General features: G+C 43.8%; 2 protein-coding genes across 2 annotated transcripts; both read left to right on the forward strand.

Moving 5' to 3' along the window:
• Nucleotides 1-3193: 3193 nt before the first annotated feature.
• LOC109168352 (3-ketoacyl-CoA synthase 10-like) lies at nucleotides 3194-7203 on the forward strand. Its single transcript, XM_019317366.1, has 3 exons — nucleotides 3194-3659; nucleotides 4567-5192; nucleotides 6450-7203. The coding sequence occupies exons 1-3, from the start codon at nucleotides 3234-3236 to the stop codon at nucleotides 6994-6996; spliced, it is 1599 nt and encodes a 532-aa protein (XP_019172911.1). The 5' UTR covers nucleotides 3194-3233; the 3' UTR covers nucleotides 6997-7203.
• A 1574-nt stretch (nucleotides 7204-8777) lies between these two features.
• LOC109168362 lies at nucleotides 8778-10640 on the forward strand. The gene is made up of 2 exons (XM_019317374.1): nucleotides 8778-9355; nucleotides 9515-10640. The coding sequence occupies exons 1-2, from the start codon at nucleotides 8778-8780 to the stop codon at nucleotides 10638-10640; spliced, it is 1704 nt and encodes a 567-aa protein (XP_019172919.1).
• The last annotated feature ends 863 nt before the right edge of the window (nucleotides 10641-11503 follow it).

Raw genomic sequence — 11503 nt, forward strand, 5'->3', positions numbered from 1 at the left:
GAAGGCTTCACTCAACGTCATGCCTTCGTCACGGATTTCATCAAAGATTAGTTGTAAATCTTCAACCTGACTTAGCACGGTTTTGGAATCAACCATTTTGAAGTCAAGGAATCGGCCAACCACAAATTTCTTTGCGCCGGCATCCTCACTTCGGTATTTATGATCCAAAGCTTCCCACAGCGCTTTCGCTGTGCCAATCTTGCGATATACATCGTATAACGCATCACACAATCCATTTAGGATGTAGTTTCGGCATAGGAAGTCCGAATCCTTCCAGTAGCCAACTGCCATCACGGATTGGGCATCCTGTTCCCTTAGTTCGGGAACCTTCTCGGTCAAAAATCTCGCCAAGCCGAGAGTTGCTAGGTAGAACAACATCTTTTGTTGCCACCTTTTGAAATTCGATCCAATACCGGTGAATTTCTCCGGTCTTTCGGCCGAACCACTCGGTACCGTAGGTACCCGAGTCATGGGAATATATCCCTCGGTGCTCCCACCATCTTGTGAACCAATGTTCACTGGTGTAGCTTGGCAATTAGCAACATTATTGCCATTCCCACCATTGTTGTTCTCAACAACATTTTCCTCCCCGAGAGCTGGCAAAACTGGATTCTCCATTTCTTCTAGGAAATTAGAGATTAACAACCAACGGGAAACGGAAATAAGGTTTTAAGATTGTTGGGTAATATGGTTGAAAATTCCCAAAAATAATAATAATCCTACGGAAAGATTAATATTATATGGGAAAACAGAAAATTGGGAAGGAAAAGGTTGAGTGTTTGGGTATAGATTTAGCACGAGTTCGAACACAAGGTTCTTTTCCTTAAAACCTTATTTGCTACCTCCCACAAGTGCTAGGAGCGTTGTAGCCTAGGTTTCCCAGGATAAAACGTGCTACGATTCCTTGTTTAAGCACCTAAACAAGGAACCCGGCAAACAAAGCAAAGCTGGAACACAGATTGGCAAAGAAGAGAGTAGAGGCAGAAGTTTTGAAGCTGAAAGCTACTGGAATTCCTTAGTTTCGTGTACTATTTTCAAAAGCTACTGCTCTACCTCTCCTTATATAGGGATGTTGGAAGGGATAGCATTCAACATGGCCTTTAATTGGTATTAAACCAATTGTATAACACCTGTAACGGTCACCCACTAAGTGGGATTAAACTCAGAATTTAAAATTGGAATTAAAACAGTATTAATTCCGTAACAGATGAGTTTAATCTTCTGCACTTTCGGGTTTCAGACCGTTGGGTTGCAGGTTCACACGAGAGCACACGGACCAGTCAACACGAGAGTACATCTCTCGTGTGCACTGTGCTCTCGGTTCGGTTCTGGCCGAAACCCGTTGGGTTGCAGGTTCACACGAGAGCACACGGACCAGTCAACACGAGAGTACATCTCTCGTGTGCATAACTTAGCCCGCAAGGCCAACCCATTTTCGGACGACATTCGTGCCCGCAGGTGCCGGCGCACGCGAGCTCGGGCTTGATTTCAAACCTTTTTGATGTCCTCTAGTTGGATTTTGATTTGCAACCCCCCCCCCCCCCCCCCCCCGCGCGAGAGAGCCTCTATGCTATACAATTCTACAAGCTTGAAAAGAGCTCATGTATATAAGGGGGGCAAATCTTGTTTCCAAACCAATGTGGGACAAAGTCCTACATTTTCCCTTCATTTCCCAACTTAAATGGGTCTACTTTGAGAATCAATATCTCATTCACCCATTATCCGTTTTGAGCGTACAATATATCAATCTCTTCGTCTCACTACGAAGAACCCGAATCCACTTTGACCCGACCCAAATCGGAAGTGGACCCCACTGATAATTGTACCACAAAATAGCCACTTAATATGCCATTTTATGCCATTTTAAGCTAATTTTTCCAACAATATATATATATATATATATATATATATATATATATATATATATATATATATATATATATATATATATATATATATATATATATATATATATATATATATAAAATAATGGGGATAAAAAAAAATACACATTTTTTTGCTCTCTATTTTTTTTTTTTTCACTTTTCTTATTTTTGGTCTATGCTTCATTAAGATTTAATGGTGTTAGTGATGAAGGAACAAACTTTATATATGTAGGGTTTTGAACCTTGGCTTAAAGATGCTAGGATTAAGCATTTGGTTGATTAAGGAGATTATAAATAAGTAGAATGTAATGAAACTATAATATTTGTGGTTCACAATATAACTTTAAAAAAAAATGTTGATTTTAATTTGTACTTTTAAAGAATATGAAGGTAAATTAAAACAATTAAAATTTGAAATATTATTGCAAAAAATGTTTAAAAATTGTAAGGAATATCAAAAAGAATATTGTTGAAGAACATTAAATAATTTTTATTTTACTTTAATTAAAGATAAAATATTTTAATATTAATTTGTTTGTACGTAGAAAGAGGATCTCTAAAATGCTTACTAATAGAGTAATGGTTCTCACTGTCGTGTCACCCACTCACTTAAAACATCTTCAAAAAATATTTAATTTATTGAAGTGACTAAGGAGGGCGAACTAGAACCCAAAGACCCCCCGCCCCAACCATGAAAAACAATCTTTTAGTAAGATTATTTTTGAGATTGTAATTCTGTTATGCTCTCTAAATACATATACAAATTTATCTTGGGGGCGATTCATCATGTCCCTATACTTCTCACGTATGTTAAACATAGTCGTGTTAGTTACTTAGTTTATAACACTGTTAACAATTAATTCTTCATTGGTTTTGCAAGTATATATATAATTCTTCATATGAATAGTGTACGTGTATGATAGTTTCAAGCACAAATATTATGAATTTGGCCTAACTACTTTCATTCAATGTTATTCTTTGATTTAAAAAAAAAAAAAAAAAAAAAAAAACCGTATGTACTACTCAAATGTATACTCTAAATAATATTCACCGTATAATTCTAGTTAATAAAAAATCATGTAAAAATAAATCAGTATATATAAATTGTCCAAAAAAAATGAAGAAATCTAACCTTATTCTTCCCTACACTCTACATCTTTCTCAACACACACAAAAAGTACCTCATAACCGCACTTAGCTTTGTTAATTTCTTACGGACTCCACTCCTCATTGCATTTTCTTGGCATAAAATAAATAATTTCTTTACCCATAAATACCTCACTAAATACCTTATTTTTATTTTTCATGTAACATTAAAACTTCCAAAAGAAAACCTCAAAATTAAACATGGCCAAAGAAGAACACCACCTTCTTTCAACCGAGATCATCAACCGTGGCATTGAGCCGTCGGGGCCGGACGCCGGCGCCCTAACATTCTCGGTAAGGGTTCGCCGGCGGCTGCCCGATTTCGTACAGTCGGTGAAATTAAAGTACGTAAAATTAGGGTATTATTACGTCATAAACAACTGGTTGTGCTTGGCCGCCACGGTGCCGCTCCTCACGGTGGTGTTCGGCGTGGAGGTGGGGAGTGTTATGAGGGGTGAAAAGGTGTGGGGAAAGATATGGGAAAATAGTGGAGGGCCTGATTTTGGTGTTGTCAATATGTCCCTTTTGGGTTTGCTTGGTTTTACTCTCTCCATTTACTTCATGTCTAAGCCAATGCCTATTTACCTTGTTGACTTTGCATGCTGCAAACCAAGTGATGATCTTAAGGTGAATTCAAGATCACTATATTAATTACTTACTATATTTCATTTATTAAGAAAAATCTATTATAGCACATTTTACACCAAATACATTCATGTATATTATTTTACTTTTGGGTTAGTTATATCAGGTTCAATATAATACTCATCATCTTAATTAGCTTATGAATAAATTTCATTTTTTGTCCCTTGACTATTACACGTGAATCACATTTGGTCTTTAATTATTAATGGGTGTTTGATAAGATGAAATTGTAATTCCGTTCCTATTAAATTATATGGAATTACAATTCCATGGTTTGATGGGAGGGAATTGCAATTCCCTCCCACCATGGAATTGTAATTCAATCGTAAATGACTATTTTACCCTTCCTCTTAGTATTATATTAGTATTATACAAGGACATTTTAGTATTTATTCACTTATTCTATTTCAATTCTCAATCATTATATTAATCTCTACCAAACAATGTAATTTAAATTACTACTTTATTCTTGTCCTCTTTAATTTTCCCCTCCTAACCAAACGCCCTGTAAAAGTTTTTAATTAAGTGTATGACTATGTAATTTGTATCACATTTGGTTCTACGGTTCAATTTTCTGGCCAACTATTATCGAAAGTGCTCCTTCTGAAATAAGCAAATGCAATAATGCTCTTCCACAAATGATCCTTCCGGAAGAAGCAAATGCAGTGCTCTTTCCGGAAGGAGCACTCCCGACAATAGTTGACCTGAAAATTAGACAACAAGATCAAATGTAATACAAATTACATAGTCATGCATGTAATTAGAAAATTTTAATAGCCAAGAACCAAATGTGATTCATATGTAATATGTTAGGGGACCAAAAGTAATATTTTCTCAACGCTTATAGTTTATTTATATATGGTTTCTTTTACATTATATTGTGTGGCAGGTGACAAAGGATCAATTCATAGACATTGCCCGAAAATCAGGAACATTTGACGAAAAAAACTTAGAATATCTAAAGAGAATGCTGGAATCTTCAGGAATTGGAGACGAGACGTATATCCCCAAGTCCATTGGATGCCCAGAAAAGATTAAGAAGCTGAACAACATTCGAGGCGAGGCGTCGCAGCTCATTTTCGAGGCAATCGACAAAGTGTTGGAGAAGACAAGAATAAGGGCGAGAGACATCGGAATCTTGGTCGTGAATTGCAACACGTTTAACCCGACGCCGTCGCTGTCGGCGATGATCATAAACCACTACAAGATGAAGAGGAACATTGTAAGTACGAATCTGGGCGGGATGGGTTGTAGCGCCGGGATCATCGCCTTGGACTTGGCACGTGACATCCTCCGAGCAAACCCCAACCGCTACGCTTTGGTGGTCAGTACCGAAATAGTGAGCGCCACTTGGTACTCCGGCAACCACCGCTCCATGCTCATCCCTAATTGCTTCTTCCGTACCGGCTGCTCCGCCGTCCTCCTCTCTAACCGCCGCCGCGACTACCGCCACGCAAAGTACCGCCTTCAACATATTGTCCGTACTCATCAAGGCGCAAAAGACCGTGCTTTTAGGTTTGTTTCTTCACCTATAGCTACCACCCTAAATTCACAAATCTATGAATATAATAATGTCATTTTTTTTTAATACTATTGATTCTGCTACAATGCAGTATTTGTTCATAATTACATAATAACTATTGTTAAAATTGTTCTATTGAGGCTCGAATTCATAACCTCCTATATGAGAGAGCGACTTCGTGACTAATAATATCTTTTATCTTAACTAAATGAAAGTATCTGCCAGCACCCCAGCCCACACCTCCTAGCTTAACATGTTTTTGCACAAGCTATAATTTTAACATACTGGTAATTGAAAAGAAAAAACTATGCATTTAACACTAGCACTCTAGCAGGTGCGGGTTGAGAGTATTGACCAATACATTTTCAAAAAAAAAAGAGAATAAGGGTCAAATAGACCACTGAACTGTACACGAGAATGCAATTAGACCACTGAACTTAAAAAATTTATAATTGAGTCCCTAAACTAACCAATTTCATTCAATTTGTGCATTTTTCAAGTTTCTCAAGTTACTAACAAGTTACCCCTCCACCTAGGATGTATATGTGTCATTTTTTTTAAAAAAAAAATTATTTTTAAATTAGTTTTTTTAATATTTAATAAATAAAAACTAAAATAATTTATTTTTAAATCAGTTTTTTTAATGTTTAATAAATAAAATTATTTTTTTTTTTGAAAATAAAATAATTTGTTAAGTCGTACAAGGCTTGGATTTTATTTTCAAAAAAAAAAACAAATTATTTTAGTTTTTATTTATTAAACATTAAAAAAACTAATTTAAGGTGTTCAAAAAATAGAATTTAAAAATAATTTTTTTTTAAAATGCCACATATGCATCCTAGGTGGAGGGGTAACCTATTAGCAACTTGAGAAACCTGAGAAATGGACAAATTGAATGAAATTGATTAGTTTAGGGACCCAATTGTAGATTTTTTAGGTTCAGTGGCCTAATTGCATTATTGTGTGCAGTTCAGTGGCTTATTTGACCCTTATTCCAAAAAAAAAAAAAGAGGTACCTCCAACACCCTTGTCCCATGTCTGCTAGTCTTAATTCTTTTTTTCAATTACCAGTCCATCAAAAGTTATAGCTCATAGTGGAAGCAAAATTTTATTTTTTTATATAGTTACTCTACCATCAATTGTTGAACATAACCCTTCATGTACCGGCTATCGCCCCACAGTACTAATAGTTAAACTGCACATTCTGATGAGTAGTCAAATTATATATGCATGCATATATTATTGTGCAGGTCTATCTACCAAGAAGAAGATGTTGAACGCATAAAGGGATTGAAAATCAGCAAAGATTTGGTAGAAGTAGGAGGAGAAGCTCTCAAGGCAAACATCACAACACTAGGGCCACTAGTCCTCCCTTTAACGGAGCAGTTATACTTCTTCCAAACCCTAATCCGGAGAAAGCTATTCGGAGCTAAAACCAAGCCATACATCCCGGACTACACCATCGCTTTCGAGCACTTCTGCATAAACGCGGCGAGCAAGATGTTGCTGGACGAGCTGAAGAGGAACCTGAGGCTCAGCGAGCAGAACATGGAGGCGTCCCGGGCGACGTTGCATCGCTTCGGGAACACTTGTAGCAGCAGCATATGGTACGAGCTGGCGTATTTGGAGGCGAAGGAGAAGGTGAAACCTGGAAATCGGGTATGGCAACTGGCGTTGGGGTCGGGGTTTAAGTGCAACAGCGCCGTGTGGGTGGCGCTGCGTGAAGCTGATGGGAAGCTTTCCAGGTTTAATCCTTGGCTCGATTGCCTTGATAGGTACCCTCAACAAGCCCTGTAATACCCCTAGCTAATAGACTTTAATTTGTTCTTCTACTTTGGAGATGGAGGTGAAGCTTTCACAGGGAATGGAAGGCTGGTTTGGAATTGAAGGTGGATAATAATATTAATAAGAAGATAAATGGTTATTTCTCTGTATTTTTTCAATTTTATATATATGATGAACATGTAATGTAATTATAATGATTTTTTTAGAATACGATTTTCAATTTACGCGAATGGTTTAAGTATTTTAATTAACAATCACTTTTTATAAATGACATGTAAAACATGTAATATAATGATGCAATAAAATATAATGGAGATGGAATATTAACATGTATTCCAAACATACCACATGATTCCTTACGCGAACCATGAATACAAGTGATGGGGTGAGAACCCCGGCCCAAGAAAAGAGGCCCAGAAAGAATGCATGGGCCGAGTCCAGGACTCGGCCCAGGTCCAAAGAGGGAGGCCCAGTTCAGAGACCGGAAGGACGGCCCAATGCCAAACGGGGACGAGGAGTCGGCCCAGGCCCGACCTAGGAGAGGACTCGGTCCAGAGAGCCGTTGAGGGAGCCTTCAACGCAGTTAAGACAAGGAGCCGTTGAGGCATTAAAGGCCGGGCTCGGTCCGCCAGTTACTAGCCAAAGAGAGCCGTTGGCAGAGTCCGTAACATCGCCCAACGGCTCGGCACATTAAATGTAATCTTTAAGTCGGCCATAATAAGCCTTTAAGTCAGTAGAGGAGGAGCCACTATAAAGAGGGCTCCTCCACCCTTGTAGGAGGCAGATTCAAAAACCCGGAGAGGGAATAGACAAGTACTATTAAGCATCATATTTTACTAAGACTCAAACCCTTTTGTGAAAGGTGTATCCACCAGCTTAAGGTTGTGTTGGACCTCCTTGGGCCCGAAAACCCAAAAACCATCACTGGCGCCGTCTGTGGGGATTGAAACGAAGAGTCACGTGTCCTCTTGGGTGAGGCGAGTCCGAGAAACAATAGTTGAATCAGGCCAACTCCAGACATGGCTGCAAGCGGGGAACAGTCGAGCCGTCAAGACAACGGACGAGAGGCCGACTTGAGAAACCAGCTGAATAGAAGAAATGCCCGAAGCCATGAAAACGAGACGACACCGCCGCCGACGCCGCTGAGAAGCCCGCAATTACCTCAAGTGCAGCTCACCCCGGAGCAGTTGCGTGCAATCGGACGCGCCTGCGCGGAAGCGAGCCTAGGAGTGAGAGAACAGTCCATCACTCGCCAGTTGCAACACGAGTTGCAACCGCCTCAGAGGCCAGACAATCGGCAATTGAGCCGACGGGCAGAAAGCCAACCGGTGCAATCCGTTCATTCCTGGCTGGGTCCCAGCGTCGGACGTCGGTCGGCGAGGGAGCGATTAGGCCGAAAGGAGCCCAGTCGTGCCCCATTAGTCGCCCGCGACCGACAAGCTGCACGAGAGAAGAGCCGAACCAAAAGAGCCAGGACTGAGACTCGTCGTGTGGAGCAACCTCCCCGCAACCCCGTCCAACCGGCTGAATCTGAGGTCGGTGAAAGCACGGAATCCACGGGAAATCGCACCCGGGAGAGGATCGAAGTGGCTAACCTAGTACAGGAGGTACGAAGCCTGAAAGAGCGGATGGAAGGAAAAACCAAATCTCCAGGACGTACGTTGCTGACCGCCTTACCCTTCTCAGACGAGGTTATGGCCTTTAAGATACCGAACGACTTTAAGTTCCCGGAGCAAGCCACATTCGACGGATCAGGCGACCCGCGAGAACATCTATTGAGTTACCAAGCTAAGATGCAAGTCCTAGGAGTGCGGGATCCGGTCATGTGCCGTGCCTTCTTGCCTACGCTGAAGGGGCCCGCCCAAAGATGGCTTGTAAGTCAGCCCCCAGGGTCGATCCACAGCTTTGAAGAACTGGCAGACCGCTTCATGAGCCACTACGCCGCTAACATCAAGCCACAGAAGGACCTGACGCACTTAGGCGACATCCGTCAGGATGAAGGCGAGTCCTTGAAAGCCTATCTTGCTCGCTGGCAGAAGGAGATCCAGTCGATAGAAGAGGTGGAGGACCAAACAGCGCTCACCTTCTTCATTGAATCTTTGCGATCCGGACAGCTGTATCGAGATCTAAGGGACAACCGCCCGGCGACATACGCGGAGGCTGTCCAGATGGCCAATAAGAGGGCCAACACAGAGCAGGCCATGAAGAATAAACGGCAGCGCGAGGTCGGTGGGTCCGCCAGCGGAAAAAGGACGCGGGTGGAAACGAGAGAAAGGCGTTCGGATGCCGTAAGGCGACCCGAGGTCAGGCGACCGTATGACCGACCCATCGTCACACCTATCGACCGGTTCCAGAGCGACCAGTCCGCGAAGTACAGGCGGTCGCCCCGCCTCCGCCTCCGCCGATGGACGACCGAGCAGCGGACGAGGATACGGGTAAGACTTCTAAATATTGTCGCTATCACAAATCTTATACTCACAGCACAGAAGAATGCTACTATCTAAAGAAGATTATGGAGGGGATCATCCAGCAAGGGACACCGCCCCCTAACCAATGGAAGCGAAGGTCGACCGGTCGAGGAGGTGAGGGACCCGTCGCCGACTCAGCAAACAGCCGAGGCAAGCACCGGCTTCCGAAGAGGACGAAGCCCAATGGCGCAGAAGCCGGTCATTAACATGATAGTCGGTGGGCCAGAAGGCGGCGATTCCGCGAACACCCGAAAAGCCTGGGCTCGGCAGCTATATGTCGGAACAGTCTATGGTCGAGAAGAGAGCTCCAAAAAGACATGTCGGGAGCCCATCGTGTTCACCGATAAAGACCTGCCAGCTGGGGAAACTCCGCATCGAGACACGTTGGTCATCGCCATGGACATCAACGGTGTGGTCGTTCGCCGAATCCTGGTCGACACCGGGAGCAGCGTCAACGTACTGTACCTGGAGACCTTTACCAAGATGGGGCTGACCCGAGAACAGCTCAGGCCCGTGAACACCCCTCTCGCCGGTTTCACCGGGGACTCGGTGGAGGCGGAAGGGTCCATCACTCTTCCTGTGGAAATCGGCAGCTATCCGAACGCGCAGCAGTTGAGCATGAAGTTCATCGTGGTCGATCTAGCCTGCTCACACAACGACATACTCGGCCGCCCGGGTTTGGAAGACCTCGGGGCTCTGATCTCAATCGAACATTTGTGCCTGAAATTCCGCACGCCGAACGGAATAGGAACGGTGCGTTGTGACCGCAAGGTCGCCCGCGACTGCTATCTGCAGGCATGTAGAGGTATGGGCAAGCGTGGGATGCAGGTCCATGAGATCACCGAGAGGCCCCCTAAGAAAACAGTGATACCACGCCCGGAGCCGGCCGTCGAGCTAGAGGAAGTTGAAGTGGACCCAGCGCAGCCAAGCAGGCGAGTGAGAATCGGAAGTCGGCCTTTCGGAGAAGTTAAAGGGGGAAATCACGAGAGTACTCCAAGAGCACCGGCTGGTCTTCGCCTGGGGCCCAGAAGATATGCCCGGCGTAGATCGATCGGTCATATCGCATCGACTCGCCGTAGACCCGGAGCACCGGCCGGTCGTGCAAAAGAAACGATACTTGGCCAACGATCAGAGGGAGTTTGTGAAGAAAGAAGTCAGCACGCTGTTAGCAGCCGGACACGTCCGTGAGGTCAAGTACCCGGAATGGTTGGCTAACGTGGTCCTTGTGCCCAAGCCCCCGACGTGGCGAATGTGTGTAGACTACACAGATCTTAACAAAGCGTGCCCAAAGGATCCGTTTCCTCTGCCCCGAATCGACCAGCTAGTCGACGAGACGGCCGGGTCGGCGTTGCTCAGTTTTATGGATGCCTTCAGAGGGTACCATCAAATATTCATGCACCCGGCAGACGAGGAGAAGACCGCCTTCCTAACTCCGGACGGAGTGTATTGCTATCAAGTCATGCCATTCGGACTCAAAAATGCCGGGGCTACGTACACCCGAATGGTCGCCCGGTTATTCCACCACCTGCTAGGAAAGTCGATGGCCGCGTACGTCGACGACATGCTCGTCAAGAGTCGAGAGGAGGACAAGCACGCGGAGGATTTAGCCGACTGCCTTTAAAGTAATGATAAAGTATAACCTCCGACTGAACCCCAAGAAGTGTGCGTTCGCCGTCCAGGGCGGTAAGTTCTTGGGCTACATGGTCACCAAACGAGGCATTGAGCCTAACCCAGAGAAAGTACAAGCCATCCTCGACATGCAGCCTCCTACTACTATCAAGGACCTACAACGCTTGACCGGACGACTGGCCGCTCTCAGCCGTTTTCTGAGCAAATCGGCGGATAAGACTGTGCCTTTCTTCGAAGCCATGAAGAAGAAAGAGGGATTCGCTTGGACTGCCGAATGCCAACAGATCGTTCGAGGAATTAAAACGATATCTGTCGACTCCCCCAGTACTGTCTACCCCCCAGGAGGGCGAGCCCTTACTGTTGTACCTCGCCGCCTCGGCCAAAGCGGTAAGTTCGGTGTTTGGTTCGAGAGGAGGACCGAG

This window comes from Ipomoea nil, unplaced genomic scaffold (assembly GCF_001879475.1).
Source record: "Ipomoea nil cultivar Tokyo-kokei standard unplaced genomic scaffold, Asagao_1.1 scaffold3197, whole genome shotgun sequence".
NCBI classification, from domain to species: domain Eukaryota; kingdom Viridiplantae; phylum Streptophyta; class Magnoliopsida; order Solanales; family Convolvulaceae; genus Ipomoea; species Ipomoea nil.

Coding starts and splice junctions, on each gene's coding strand:
- LOC109168362 (XM_019317374.1), top strand. CDS start 8,778: ATGCAAGTCCTAGGAGTGCGGGATCCGGTCATGTGCCGTGCCTTCTTG. Junction 9,356..9,514: donor CAGAGCGACCAGTCCGCGAA/GTACAGGCGGTC, acceptor GGGATCATCCAG/CAAGGGACACCGCCCCCTAA.
- LOC109168352 (XM_019317366.1), top strand. CDS start 3,234: ATGGCCAAAGAAGAACACCACCTTCTTTCAACCGAGATCATCAACCGT. Junction 3,660..4,566: donor AACCAAGTGATGATCTTAAG/GTGAATTCAAGA, acceptor ATTGTGTGGCAG/GTGACAAAGGATCAATTCAT. Junction 5,193..6,449: donor GCAAAAGACCGTGCTTTTAG/GTTTGTTTCTTC, acceptor ATTATTGTGCAG/GTCTATCTACCAAGAAGAAG.